General features: G+C 37.5%; 1 protein-coding gene across 1 annotated transcript in view; it reads left to right on the top strand.

Moving 5' to 3' along the window:
- The window catches only part of AP2B1 (adaptor-related protein complex 2, beta 1 subunit), a 149,688-nt gene that overhangs the window by 26,720 nt on the left and 106,951 nt on the right, over positions 1-16,017 (top strand). Inside the window, exons 7-8 of the mRNA XM_011999417.1 lie at positions 13,162-13,352; positions 15,390-15,611. Of these exons, the coding sequence (XP_011854807.1) occupies positions 13,162-13,352; positions 15,390-15,611 (413 nt within the window). The remainder of the gene's footprint in view (positions 1-13,161; positions 13,353-15,389; positions 15,612-16,017) is intronic.

The following is a 16,017-nucleotide window of genomic DNA, read 5'->3' as shown; positions in this document are numbered from 1 at the left end:
ACCTCACCCGGCTAGTTTTTTGTATTTTTTAGTAGAGACGGGGTTTCACTGTGTTAGCCAGGATGGTCTCGATCTCCTGACCTCGTGATCCGCCTGTCTCGGCCTCCCAAAGTGCTGGGATTACAGGCTTGAGCCACCGCGCCCGGCCTGTAAATTTTTTAATGCAGAACCTACACAGTTAGATGGTCAAGGATAAGGCTGAAGGGATGTTTAGCAGTAAAGTCATTTGTGTGTGTGTGTGTGTGTGTGCATGTGCGCGCACGCATGCATGCTCAAGTAGCACACTTAGAGATGTTTATCCAGATAAACTGAGAGGAATAAAATGATTCTGAAACAAGCTTAGTTTGTCCGATTTATTCAAAGTTTACATTGCAGAGGAGAGAGCTAGTTTTCGTCTAGTTGGTAAGATCAAGTGGCATAGGTATGCTATTTACGTATTTGTGTTTTTTTATTATGGGAATCTTCAAACATTCAAAATTAGGACAAATAAATGAATAAATAAAATGAATTCATTTATCATCACTAGATTCACTAGTCATCAATACATGCCAATCTTGTTTTACTTATTTTCTTTCCCCATCCCCTAGCTATATAAAATTTAAGCAGACAACACATGAGCAAGTCTCTATTTGAATTTAATATATCATAATACTATAGTAAACTGTATAATGTTCTTAATTTTTAACCTGTTTTTACTACAACAAATCAAAACGTGACTTGGGAAGATTTTCATAAATATCTTTGAGACTTTTAGAGAAAGTTCAGAGCTACTTGGTAGATTTTTGAGAAACAGTTTCAGGAATACCTCATGTTTTGTTGTCTATTTATAGATTTTCCTAGAGCGGGGTGTCAGCATTAGATAGTGAATTACTGGACCAACTGCTCTCCAAATAGAAACTCTTTGCTGTTTTGTTAGAACTCAGTAGCAGAACTTTTCTGATATTGTTTGACTTAGCCTAGAAGGTGCCTGGAGTGTAAAATTTAAGAAGACACTCATTCTCAGGTGCCAGCTGTGTACCTCACAAGCCTGAGAACAGAGTGCCTCCTAAAATTTTGTGCCTGGAGTGCCTCACTTGCCTTACTCTTGTCCTGGCCTTGTTGCACATACCCATGTTAAAATCATTTTTTGAGCTCTTCATTCTTGTTTTAGTGAAGAACTGAAAAGCTTGGGCTTAAGAGGTAGCCAGCACACATAGCTACATACCTATTTTTGATTTTGAATTTATACTTCTCATCTCAACTGTATGTCCTACTTATTACCTTAGAGTATTATAACTGTCATTAGAACACTTAAATTTAAGTGCCTTCTATGCCATGCACAATGGTAGATACTTTTACTTTATAATGTTTCACTTAGTTATCACATCTGTCGTGTGAAGCAGAGGTTTTTCCATGTTACAGGTCAAGAAATGTGCACTCAGACTGAAGAACTCTTCCTAAAGTCATGCAGCTAGTAGTGATGTAGCTAGGATCCCCACCTAGTTCTGAGTCCCAAACTCCATTGCTGGTTACTACCTTTGTGGATGAATGTATACCATATAATTTAGGCCAGGTGTGGTGGCTCACGCCTGTCATCCCAGCAGTTTGGGAGGCCACAATGGGTGGATCACCTGAGGTCAGCAGTTCACGACCAGCCTGACCAACATAGCAAAACCCCATCTCTACTAAAAATACAAAATTAGCTGGGCCTGGTGGTGCATGCCTGTAATCCCAGCTACTTGGGAGGCTGAGGCAGGAGAATCGCTTGAACCCAGGAGGCGGAGGTTGCAGTGAGCTGAGATCTCACGCCTTTGCACTCCAGCCTGGGTGACAAGAGCAAAACTCCATCTCAAAAAAAATAAAAAAAGGAATTTAAATGTGTATGTACGCCATGCGCACACACACACACACACACAGAACTGCTTCATTTTCTCAAAATGTTTACATTTTTGAATACATAAAGACTGAATTATCTGAACACTGCTTCATCATAGAAATCTCAAAAAAGAAAAAAACAAAAACGAAAGATACAAAAAAAAAAAAAGAAATCTCAATCCTCTTATTCCAGTGATGGATATGAGTCCTTATTTTACTGCTCTCGAGGAGTGATTTTGTTCCACTTTTTCAGAGGCTGCTCCACATGGTGGCAGCACTGCACCAGCACATATTAGATTCTCTTAGAAAAGAATGAATGCTTCCAAGGGGTTGTGCCTTAGTAGTTTTCTTGTAGCTCACTTCAGAAGAGCATCCTAGATTTGAAAGCACTAGAACATCTGCAGAAATGACTTTGAAATCTTCTAATATGAGAGATAAATGTTGATTGAGAGCTGAAAATTCTTGGTGTTATGTTGACCTCAAATCTGGTTCCTAGTGACACTGTGCCTTGCTGCAGGTAACAAAGCTTTACTATAGTTTTGTTTCCTGTCTTTTGAGGAGAATCACATACATCTTACTTTCCTACAGTTGTTTTACCATTTATAGTTTAGTTGAAGCTAACTTTTGATGAAATACTAGTTAAGAGAGAAAAGATGAATTTAGAAGTAAAAAAATCTCACTCTATTAAGTCCTAGCTTTATGTTCATGTTGTTTAACTTACCCAAGTCTGTTTCCTTTTCTGGAAGATGAAGGTTACTATCTTAGAGAGTTGTTCGGATTATTAATTGAGCTTTTGCGTGAAAAGCGCCTTATAAAGTGCTTGGCTTATGGGAGCTCATAAGTGGTGGCTGCTACTGTAATTATGAAGTAGATATTAGGCAGAGGTTAACATTGTTGCTACAATATTAATTTAAAAGGTTCTGATTCCTTTAATATTTGTACAGACTATCTGTTCCAAGGGAATTAGAGTTAAACTTGTCGTCAGACGTGGACTTTATTAGTTCATTATTTTGAAGGTAAACCTCCATCCAGAATAAGGAAACATTTTAGAGCTATAGGGAAATAGCTTTCGTGATTTTTTTACAAATGTCATCAGTATATATTTGCAAAAAAATGTATATCTTTTTGGCATGTGACTTGTTTTAGTGAGATATGCACTTTTGAATGATAGTATTCTCTAGCTTTTTGCCCAAACATTAGGATTTTCCTTCCTTACTGTGGTTTTCTTTTTTGCTCTCAGAGACATTTAGGGGTATTCCAACTTCAGTTAACTTACATATGTTAGAATTTGCAACTCCAGAGATGCTCTTGACAGCCCCACCACATGTGCTTTGCTTTTTGTTTTTATTTATTTTAAAAATTTGTATTTTATTTTTTGAGAGACACGGTCTTGCTCTGTCGCCCAGGCTGGTGTGCAATGGCTTGATCATAGCTCAATGCAGCCTCAGACTCCTGGGCTCAAGCAATCTTCCCGAGCAACTGGAACTACAGGCATATGCTACCATGCCCAGCTAATTTATTTTATTTTTTGTAGAGATGGGTCTTGTTTTGTTGCCCAGGTTGGTCTCAATTTCCTAGCTTAAAGCAGTCCTCCTGCCTCGGGCTCTCAAAGTACTGGGATTATAGGTGTGAGCCACCATGCCTGGTCTGCTTTTTGTTTTTTTGAGTTCAGTCCTCCTAAGTCCCTTTGGCTTACTGCCTAGCCCCTTTGATCTTCATCTTCCAGACCTTCTATCACTTTCAGAGCTGCCCATGAGAATACCTACGCTTCCTTGTTCTGTCCTCTCTGCAAAAGTACAAACTGCTGAATTAGTAAAAAAAAAAAAAAAAAAAAAAAAAAAAAAAAAAAAAAAAAAACAAACTCATTTGTTAAGTGTTCTTCTGCACAAGCAGCATGCTCTCAGAATAGCCTCAATTCAGGCCAAGTATAATCTTTAGCAAAAGTTGTAGTTAAACTTCCAGCTTCTTTTAATTTGAACTTTTGCTTGAAAACCATTTTATGAAAAATGACATTTTTCTTCTCAGAAAGTGGTATGTATTTTGACTATGTGCTAGCCAGCACGTAGACACAGCATGGGATTATGATAGTGGTTCTCAACCAGGAGTGATTCTACTCTCCAGGGAACATTTGGCGATGTCTGGTAACACTTTTTTGGTTGTCAAACCTGATGGGAGGAGTGCTACTGGCATATATTGGGTAGAGTCCAGGGATGTTTTCAACATCCTTCAGTGTACAATTCAGTCCCCCCACAACAAAGAATTATCCAGCAGTAAATGTCAGTAATGCCAAGGTTGTGAAACCCTGGATTATGGAAATAGCATTGAGGCTTTAGAGCCAGAATGGCTGCTGTTTGAGTCCTGGCTTGGCTGCTTACTAGAAATGTGGCTTTGAACAAGTTATTTAAAATGAGCTTCAGTTGTCTTATATGTAAAACTGAGGTAATAATGCCTATTTTAGCGAATTATTTTGAAGATGAAAGAATAATGCATTTAAAATTTTAAACTTTCCCTGATATATGGTAAGTGCGTAATAAACTGCAGCTATTCTTGAGGAATTGGCCTAACATTATGCACCTTCCGGTTGTTATAATCTTCATTTAGGCATTAGGAAGTTTACCTGTATGGTGATTCGTTGTCAACCTAAGATGATATTGAAAAATGCCATCTGTCTAGATCTCTTTCTAAGCTCAAGGAAGATTTTTGTTAGAATATATTTGGTATTCATGTAGGCTATGTTAAACTGTCTATTAAAGATAGGCCCAGAATGCATAGAAAAACTTAATGACTTCACTGAATTTAGTACTTAAATTATAGGATTGCTGTTATCCTTAAATATATATTAATAAGTAACGGTTATAAAATTAAAATATTATACATAAATGAAATTAAAAATGTATAGTACTTTTCATATCAAATGTCCATGAAGGAGTTAGAGCTGGTAGAATTTTAGGCACGTATGAGATTGTCAGTATGTGGTGAGCACTTGTTAAGAGTAACATTGAAGGTAATATATTCAGTCTATATCTGAGTTCCCAAATGACTCACATTGTATTTCATATTAAAAAAGGAACTGCCGTTAATTTCTGCAGGATTGAATTTTGGGTAAGTGGAATCATTGGGGGCTGCTTTGATATGAAGCCAACTTCCCAGCTCTTGAATTTCCCACCAGTTGGTCTGAGTGTATTTCTGTCTCTACTTATAGAGAAAGCAAACACTTTTTGTTTTCCTTTTATACTGTGCTTTGTGGAAATCATTTTCTGTATATTTTCACTTTTAAAATATAATTTCATTGTTTTATATTATTACGAACTTAAGTTTTAAAAAATACCTCATTTTTTAGAGGAACAATTTTTAAATTTATAGAAAAGTTACAAAGACAGTACAGAAAGTTTTCATATACCCTTCAGTCAATTTTAACTAATGCTAACATCTTACTTAACCATGGTACATTTGCCAAAACTGGGAAATTAGCATTGGGATGTTACTATTGACCAAAGTAGAATTTCACCAATTTCAACACTAATGCCCTTTTGCTATTCCAGGATTCAGTCCGGAATACCAAATTGCATTAAGTCACTTCCTTTTATAATGTATCAATCTACTCTGTTTGAAGGTAGCTCAAAAACAGAAAAGTGCTTTAGAACCATGAAATGGCATTTTTTATCCAGTCACCATAGCATAGTGGTTGAAACTCAGACTCTAGAACCAAATAGACTTGGGTTTGTATCCAGGTTCCGCTATTTCTTAACCATGTGGTGTCTCTAAATTTTAGTATCCTCATCTACAAAGTGGAGATTACAAATAGTGCTACTATCATAGGATTGTTGTGAACATTAAAGGACAGAGGGCTTGCAAAGCACTTAATACTGGTCCTCATATGGAGTAAGCCCCTAATAATAACAAACACTTTTTTTTTTTTTTTAATTTAGAGACAGTCTCACTCTGTCGTACAGGCTAGAGTGCAGTGGCACAATCTCGGCTCACTGCAACCTCCATCTCCTGGGCTCAAGTAATTCTTCCACTTCAGCCTCCTGAGTAGCTGGGAGCACAGGCACATGCCATTATGCCTGGCTAAGTTTTGTATTTTTAGTAGAGACAGGTTTTCACCATATTAGCCAGGCTGGTCTGGAATTCCTGACCTCAAGTGATCCACCTGCCTCAGCTTCCCAAAGTGCTGGGATTACAGGCGTGAGCCACCATGGCCAGCAGAAACGTATATTCTATATTGTACAGTGATTGTAGTGCCAGATATTAATAATTCTAAAAGGGTTAGTATTTCAGTGGCAAAATTTACTTTTTAATTTTATAAGATTAAAGTTTTAAGATTAAGATTAAAACTTTTAGGATGAAGAATTTTAAAGATTAAATTTTTTAAAGCTCTGAGGGCAATTTACCTACAAATGAAGCTAAATCTACTAATAGCACTACTTACTACTTTTACAGGGTAATTATTCAAGGGTGTACGTTTAAAGTAGTTCTCAACAGCAACTTCCTGAAAACTGGATCTGTTGTGTGTTGTTTTGGTAGTTTACCAGTAGATCAAGGCTCATTTGTCACTTTCCTTTAAGATGACCTCAAGGCTGTAATTTGGCTGGAGAATACTTTACTCTCAGAAATGGGGAGATCATAAGTGGTGTCATAATAAGTGTTTTATTTTGTTCAAGTTGCAGCTTGCTTTAATAAATTTTAGAGGCCATGGTCCAAATAACTGTGATGGTTAGGGGCATGCCTTTTGTTTGTTTATCGATATTTATTTGTAGTGTTTTGGCTTTGAGAGTACTTGAATTTTGCTAAATCATATCTTAAACCACTTAAGTAATGAACTTTATTTTTTGTAAACCTTGTTACCATGTAATCAAACTTTCTTTTCATAATGAGATGTGTTGACTCACTAGGTAGTTTACCTCTCATTCTAAGGAAGAAGATGGGGAAAAAATGGAATATTCTAGATTGTAATGTAGCAGGCATATTGGCATTCTAGACCGTGTTTTGGATTAAAGTATAAGCTCTAAGTTGTACTTGTTTGACTGGTACTGCAGTCATAGTCTCCTTGCGGAGATAATAATGACGGAAACTCTCAGAACAAATATGTTGTCCTGTGCCTCACATGGCATTTGAGGTCATTCTATAAAGGAGATAGCAATATTTGAAACCATTGCTAATTTAGAAGAGAACAAAAATATGTAAACCACCTGTGTATTTCCTCATAATAATTTTGGTCAGTTATTCTGCTTTCACTTTATTCAAGTCTTCAGGGATACCAGCCAAAATAATTGTAAATTGAGCAGAAAAACTGAAGCATAAATCTGTTCATAGTGTGTGACCTTGAAGGTCATTGCTGGAAGTCAAAGTCCTGTAAATAGTAATTTACTTAACAGGAAGAAGTCACTGAACTGGAAAGTGGTAAGTTTCTTAGGTTCCAAGGCCACGAAAATGAGTTAAATTAGAGTGCAGGGTGAAAATCATTTAAAGGGACAGGGAAATGGGTGAGAGATTCCTCATAAGTGAGCTTATGTATGTGATATTCCACTCCCAGTTTAAATCTAGATTTCCTTTGAGAGTCTTTTTTTTTTACAGGGTCATTTTTATTCTAACCATACCTACTGTACCAGCTTACTCCTTCTTTAACAAAATGAGGTCAAATTTATTATCCTCAACTGCTGCATATAAGACAGGTATAGATCATAAATCATATTTTATAGCTAGGTAGTAAATCTTTGCCTCTTTAAGTACTGTCAGGATATGATTATCTCTGAAATATATAAAGTAGGATACATTTTTCTCCTTGTATATAAATCTACATGTCACCTTTGCTGGAAATAATGCTCGGATTATATTATCCTCCCCTACTCTGAATCTTTCCCTTCCCTTAGTTGAAGTTCACAAGTCTTGGAAGCTCTATAAATGCTGGAGACCAAGTATTAGTACTCAGACACTGGAATCAGATGCAGACCTTGAGTTCAGATTCAAGCAGGAATCCCTTTCTGGCTGTGTTGACCCTAAGCAAGTCACTGAACTTCTCTAAGCCAGTTTTGTTATCTGTAATAGGTGGCTTTTAGTAGCAGCTACTTCAGAGTTGTTATGAGGATTAATAGCACAAAGTAAATGTTCAATACATTTTAGCTATTCCAGTTTTTTATCTCTGTAAAACTCATTCTGTTAGTGTAATGTAAGTAAAAATACAAATTGCTTATCTTTAAAAATTCAGGCTGAGTATGGTGGTTCACACCTGTAGTATTAGCACTTTGGGAGGCCAAAGTAGGAAGATTGCCTGAGGCCAGGGGTTTGAGAGCAGCCTGGGCAACGTAGCGAGACTCTGTTTCTATTAAAAAAAAAAAAAATCAGCAGACTCCGCAGGTCCATAAGGAAATAATCATATTGAAGAGATGTCTGTAATTAAGGCAGAGAAAGATTTGTCTAGGATTGAGTATGATTTTACACATCTACATATGTTGCTTTTATATATATGTTTGTGTTTAATGTCTGTGTCTGTAAAGTATACATAATTGGGTTAGCTCTTTGAGGAGATATGAGGAGTGGGGAATGTTTAGTTGCAGTCTCTCCAAGAATAGAATTTACCATAATTGGGAGGCAAGATGAATAAAGGATTTTTTTTAGTTTTTTATTTTTATTGTTATTTTTATTTTTTTTTTGGAGACATAGTCTCATTCTGTCGTCCAGGCTGGAGTGCAATGGTGTGATCTTGGCTCACTGCATCCTCTGCCTCCCATGTTCAAGTGATTCTCGTGCCTCAGCCTCCCGAGTAGCTGGGATTACAGGTATGCACCACCATGCCTGGCTAATTTTTGGTATTTTAATTAGAGACAGGGTTTCCCCATGTTGGCCAGGCTGATACCAGCCTCAAGTGATCCACCTGTTTCAGCCTCCCAAAGTGCTGGGATTACAGGTGTGAACCACCATGCCTGGCCAAGGATTTATTTTTTTTAATGCTGCAGATGTGTCCCTTTGTAATCTAGATGCCAACTTTTTATAAATCAACTTGTGCTGAGGAAGCTCTCTTAAGAGACCCTATTTGTAGGCCAGGTACCGTATGGTGGCTCACACCTGTAATCTCAGCACTTTGGGAGGCCAAGGTGGGAGGACTGCATGAGGCCAGGAATTTGAGACCAGCCTGGACAACATAGGGAGACCCCTGTCTCTACCAAAAAAAAAAAAAATTAGGCAGGCATGGTGGCATGCACTGTAGTCCCATCTGCTAGTTCAAGATTACAGTGAACTATATGATTATGCCACCACACTCTAGCCTGGGTGACAGGCAAGACCCTGTCTCTTAAAACCAACTAACCAAACAAACCCCAAGGAAATTCTATTTAAAAATTAATTTTTAAACTAAAACTTTTTCTAGAAACTCCCTTTTTTGGCTGGGTATGCTGGCTCACATCTGTAATCCCAGCATTTTAGGAGGCCAAACTGGGAGGATTACTTGAGACCAGGAGTTCAAGACCAGCCTGGGTAATATAGCCAGACCCCATCTCTAAAAAAGTAATTAAGAAACTTGACTGGGTGTGGTGGTGCAAGCCTGTAGTCCTAGCTACTCAGGAGTCTGAGGTGGAAGGATCACTTGAGTCCAGGAGTTTGAGATTACAGTGAGCTGTGATCAGTGCCACTGCATTCCAGCCTGGGCAACAGAGTGAGACCCTGTCTCTTTAAAAAAATACAATTTTTTTTCTTGGAAACTCTAATTTTTCTGAAATGGTAGTTAAAAGACCATCGTTCTCTTTGTGTCAGTATTTCCTAAGAGAAATGCCAATTTTCTGTCAGGAGAAGTATTACCCATAGTTGCGTTAACAGTTCTAAATCAAAGTAATAGTTCAAATGAAAGAAGCACACCTGTATCTTAGTATACAGGCGAGTCAAGGCAGTTATTGTAAGGGTTGCATTTGTACTTTGTGATATTATTGTCTAGAGAAGACTGGAGGAAGAGGAAGTAAATCTTAAGTTTCAGTCTATTATTTTTAAAGTTTATTTAAAAAACTAAACAATATAGTACAGAATTCCAAAGAAACAGTATAAACATTGACAAGTGAGTTGTCCTGTACACTCTAGCCACCCAGTTGCTGTCTCAAAGTCAGTCTTTTTCTTTAGCTACTTTAGATTCAGTGTGACTGGTTTATTTTAAGTTTTCATTGAAGAGTGAGAGAAACTTGGCTTACGGACCAGGAAAACTGAGAGCGCTGCCTGGTGAGCCTGCCTCAGTATGTTGCTGAAAATGTAGCAGTCTGACTGTGGAGATTAGGAAATGAAAGTGTAGAGATAGGATGGAAGGAACTTAAAGAAATTTTAGAGAAACATTAGAGTTTCAGTATAGAGGGATAGGATAGCATCTCCTCTGGACGGTCACTATTTGGCAGTGATCTCTTTTTCTTTCCAGGCTTTGCTAAACAATCCTCTAATCTGATCTTTCTGGATCCTTAATTTAGACAGACTTTTCACCATTTCGTTTCTTGTTTTAATGTGATGATAAGTGGCAATTGCCTATTTAAACATCCGATCATACACTTCATTAGGTGCATTATACACTTGGTTTAATTTCTAGTTGCCTATAATAACAGAGGATTTCCAATTGCTCATTCTGTTTAGTATCCTTCTGTTCTTTTTCTCCCCATTGCAGTTTTTAATTCTCCCCATTCTCTCGTTTTCTTTGTCTGTGTGTCCTATTACTAGACCTTATATTTAATCTTTTTGTTTTTTTTTTAAATGAGAAGAGTTTCACTGACATAAGTGGTCATTTATTTCAGACAACTGGTAACCAAGACTGGGCGTGTGTTGGCATCTATAGATCGAAACAGGCATCTGGCCTTCTGATATGATACTTTGATCCTTTAGACTATAATAAGGTCAACTAAGTACATTGTGCAAGGGAAATAAAATATCTTCCCTGCACGTGAAGCACATAGGATTATTATTTCTCTCTTTATGGCTTTTCTTATGCTTGATAATAGAGTTAGCAAACAAAAATTAAGTCAGGAAAGAGCCTCACACATGTTACCATCCAGTAGGCGGGCTAGATGAGTTTTCCTGATTTGTCTTAACAAGAATAAAATAGTATATCTGTAACCATATTTACCAAGTGAGTCTTTGATTTTTCATCTTAGCATCTTTGTTCTGATCACCAAAGTATAGCTTGAGATGATTGCACTTGTGGCATCGTTATCCTTTACATAATAATGGATATTATTGTAAGTATATTTGTTAAATAAATCACATTCTCTAGACATTTATCTTCCAGATAAAATCATATGCTGGGATAATCTGAAGATTGCACAGATAATGTGAATACTAAAATCAATCGCTAGATTGTAGTCATTATGTTTCTTCCCTTGCTAACAAAATGATAATCATACAATTCTTCATTTCTCAAGGTTTTATTAAGGGACTTCAGGAAGAACTAACTGGTTTTACATTTTTGAGAATCTTTCCAATATATATAATTGCTGAAGCTGTCCCCTATCATGTCTCATTCATACTTGGAGAATATTTATTTATTTATTTTATTTTTGAGATGCAGTCTCGCTCTGTCGCCCTAGCTGGAGTGCAGTGGCGTGATCTTCACTCACTGCAACCTTCACCTCCCAGGTTCAAGCAATTCTCCTGCCTCAGCCTCCTGAGTAGCTGGAATTACAGGCACACACCACCATGCCCGGCTAATTTTTTGTATTTTTAGTAGAGACAAGGTTTCACCATGTTGGCCAGGCTGGTCTCGAACTCCTAACCTAAGTGATCCACCCACCTCAGCCTTCCAAAGTGTTGGGATTACAGGCGTGAGCCACCACGCCCAGCCAACTTATACTTGGAGAGTATTTATATTCAGCCTCACTTTGCTAATCTTTAGTCAGCAACTGGGAGCCTCACTGCAAAACATGGTCTTAAGTTTACTTGTATAGGGCCACAATATATAGTATTTTGTATGTATGCATGTTTTTTTTTTTTTTAGTATGTTTGCAACTTTTAAATGATTTTAGATGTTCTTCCGTTGTAGATTTCTTAGAATTAATTTGTAATTTTGATAAAGTGTTGACTTTTCCTCCTGCAGCTAAATGGATTCCCAGATCTGTGAGTCAGGATACAAGTGTACTTTCTAGTGTAAGGTAGCAATTTTTCAGCCGGGCACGGTGGCTCACGCCTGTAATCCCATCACTTTGGGAGTCTGAGGCGGGCAGATCACCTAGGGTCAGGGGTTCAAGACCAGCCTGGCCAACATGGCAAAACCCCATTTCTACTAAAAATACAATAATTAGCTGGGCATGGTGGCGTGCACCTGTCGTCCCAGCTACTTGGGAGGCTGAGGTGGGAAAATCCCTTAAACCCAGTAGACGGAGGTTACAGTGAGCCGAGATACACCATCACACTTCAACCTGAGCAACAGAGCAAGACTGTCTCAAAAAAAAAAAAAAACAGGGTAGCAATTTTTCATTTACCCTACCCAGAAAGAAGGATACATTTGAAATACTGTATTTCATTGAATCTTTAATGCCACTGATTATAAGATGTATTATTATTTTCTGTATTACTAAGAAAGAAAAATGCTTCCTGTTGAACTGACAGGCCATTGCTTATAAAATGCAACCCAGTTTCAAAGATGTTAATGTGAAAAACTGTAGCTTACACTTGATGAATTATGGTAATATAACCAACCACCTTAAATTTACATAAGACTTTGTAGAAAGCACTTATACATATGTCATCTGGTTTTATCCTCAAACTGAAACTAATCTGTGAGGTGGACTAAATTATCTCATTTTCAGATGGAAAAACTGAGTTTCACAGAGATTACATATTCTCTTAGCATTGTATACTAGTGAACAAGGGTCTCAGGCCCACATATTCTTACTCTAAGACTTGTGGCATGATTGATGGTGTCACCTCCCCCAAACCCATACAGCTACACAACTATACAATTATTTGGCCTAAATTTTTCTCTCTGTTGCCTAATGTACGTATTTCATATTTAGACTTCGCCCTTTTTCATATGCTGTTCACATGTCTTGATTTTGAAAGTTTTGAGTGCCGTTAACATGGTTGATGTATGTTTTACTATTAAATAATGTGTGACTCTGCTAATATATGAATTGTTTTAATTCAGGGTTGCCTTACCACTATATATAATATCATTGGTGGTTTAATATATGTTTTGAAGTGGTTTATTTATTTCTATCTGACTAGGTAAAATGTTCAGGAATGGTTATGAATTGAGATCCGTGAAGTGATCCAGAGAAGGCTGATTAAGTGTTTGTCTGTAGCTGTACTGTTCTTGGTGAATCAAGGTCATATCCCCTTCTTTTCCAGGTGGTGGCTAATGCCGTAGCAGCATTATCTGAAATCAGTGAGTCTCACCCAAACAGCAACTTACTTGATCTGAACCCGCAGAACATTAATAAGCTGCTGACAGCCCTAAATGAGTGCACTGAATGGGGCCAGATTTTCATCCTGGACTGCCTGTCTAATTACAACCCTAAAGATGATCGGGAGGCTCAGAGGTCAGTCTGTTTTCCTGGCTACTTTCTGATAGTCTTGCCTGATTCTGTAAGTTCTAGAGTCTGCTATTAGAATAAATCAGTTGAGGAAGGTCAGTGGCTTCTAGGGTAGATGTTGCTATCTCCAAGGTATTTTCTCATTGGATTTAGGAATATTTTAGGTGGTGGAATAAACTATGCAAAACTGTTTCTAAGAAATGTATGTTTTTCATACAGTTACTTCTGCTAAAATCTTTCTTATTGTCTTACATCTCCCATGCAACAGTTCTTGGCCATTTGGCCAGCAAAGATTATTGAGTATCTCTCTTTGGAGTGACAGATTTTTCATTCTATTAGATACATAGAAAGTAGCTTCATATTAGTTATCGAGCTGACCTGTATGTATAATTCAGTATAAGAGAGAGTATGTTAAAGTCAGCAAAATATATCCTGCTTTCCATTAGATATGGAAACCATGTCAGTCTGAATTTGAAGATTTTAGAAGGCACACCTAGATTGTTCTGCTCAGCCTGTTACCATGTAATGTTGCAAATTTTCTTTAGTTATTAGAAATTGACTACTAAATTTCATCTACACATACATACATTTTAGTTTACAAAGTTGGAATTATCTCTAATTTTTATTGAGCATTTTGTATATGCAGGCACTGTACTAGGCAAAGTACTTCTGAAGAAATGTTGACTCTTCATTAAAGTTGGTATATTTTAATTATGGTAGATAAGAACTGTTCTGGCTGAAGCTGATTTCCAAGCTACTAGAATGTAAGTGATCTTCACTTATCTGGGAAATAGTCCCTCTAGACTGAACTAAAGCTCACTCTGATAGTTTCTTTCCATCATTGAAAGTACAAATACAGTCTGGAAATTACTGAGAATTACTGTTTTCTTCTGTTGGCCATTGACATCACATTCATTCATTCACTCAGCAAATATTTATTAAGCGCATACTATGTGCTAGGCAGTGTTCCTAGGCCCTGAGGATACAACAGTGAACAAAGTCATGGCCCTCTGGGATCACTTATTTGAAGGTTGGGGGTAGGAATATATAACATGTATAGATAGTATAATATATCATATGTATAGATAGTTTAATATGTAATATGTGAGATGGTGATAAGTACTAACAAGAAAGTAAAGTAGAGAGTGCCTTTATCTAAGAAATCTAAGAAATGCTGGACATTTGGGGGTGGGGGGTTGTATTTTATTTTTAAAAGATGGCCAGGGAAGGCCTCACTGAGAAGGTGGCATTTGTATAAAGACCCAAAGGAAGTCAGGAATAGGAGGAAGAGAGAAACACCGCCTATTTATCTTGTTTCTTTAATACAGTAAGTTAGCTACTCGTGTTGCCCAAGCTATCAAAATTGGATTAATTTCTAAAGAACCCTCAACAGATAATTAAATATCTACCATTTTATGAGGCATGTAAGTGTAGGTGGCAGGGGCTGGGAGAGCAGGGAGATGGGAAAATATAGTAGTGGTGTCCTGCTATTTAAAAAACAAACCCTTTTCAGAGAGTCCCTTATTCTCATTATCCTCAAGACAGGAGATTGGATTGTTTTCCCTACCAACCTGCCTCCATCTGTATCTTACAATGAAATCTTCAGCCATAACTGGGTTGCTGGCGCTTCCTATGAAATAACTCTCAGAATGCTTAATCTGACTTCCTATAGGTTGAGTAGAAATGGGCTGAGAGGCAGGGAGCCCTAACATAGTATGGGGAGACAAAGAGGACTATAAAACAAGAAGGTAAATGGTGCGAGCTCAAGTGTCTTGGGTAATGCTAGTTTCTTTCCAGTTTGAACATCCCTTATTGCTGGTTTTCTGAAGTCTTCTGATGTCCCTGCTCTGCCTGTAGTTTGCTGAGAATGAGGCTTCTGCATTGTCGGATCCCAGTTTTACCTAAGCATAGAGCTTTGACTTTTCTAACTAATTCTTGAATTTTTTGATACTTGGGCCATTAGACTCTGACATATTACCTTATAGAATGAATTCAGCAAAGAAATTATAATTCATGATATTAATTTTCATTCTTTGCCCTCAGCATATGTGAGCGGGTAACTCCCCGGCTATCCCATGCCAACTCAGCAGTGGTGCTTTCAGCAGTAAAAGTCCTAATGAAGTTTCTAGAATTGTTACCTAAGGATTCTGACTACTACAATATGCTGCTGAAGAAATTAGCCCCTCCACTTGTCACTTTGCTGTCTGGGGAGCCAGAAGTGCAGTATGTCGCCCTGAGGAACATCAACTTAATTGTCCAGAAAAGGTTGGAAAATAGTGAAGTGTTGATTAAAGTGTTTGTGATTTTGCATTAAGCTTAATAATGTTAATGTTAATTAGGCTAGTGTTAATCTCTTTTTAATATATGGAAATGAAAATGTTATATGGCAGAACAACTTGCTTGCCTAGCACCAGGAGGCTAACAGTTGATATCACAGTATTTCTATAATAAATGCCATGTGTTGCTGCACAGTCCAGTTTGTTTTCTGAAGGGTCTCTTTCTGATACACTGTCTACTGCCTGGTTGATATGGTTCACGTTGTAGTTTAGAGCCAGATTGTTGTTCTTTTAGCAGTACTTCATGGCAACGTGTGCCCTGATGCTTAAAAAGGATAAAAATAATCTGCCAAGTGGAACTGATAAGAATAGAGGCATATAGAGGAAGTTTATGC

This window comes from Mandrillus leucophaeus, unplaced genomic scaffold (assembly GCF_000951045.1).
Source record: "Mandrillus leucophaeus isolate KB7577 unplaced genomic scaffold, Mleu.le_1.0 Scaffold590, whole genome shotgun sequence".
NCBI lineage: Eukaryota > Metazoa > Chordata > Mammalia > Primates > Cercopithecidae > Mandrillus > Mandrillus leucophaeus.
The sequence above is the reverse complement of the archived record's forward strand: the minus strand, read 5'-3'. Positions and strand labels throughout refer to the sequence as shown.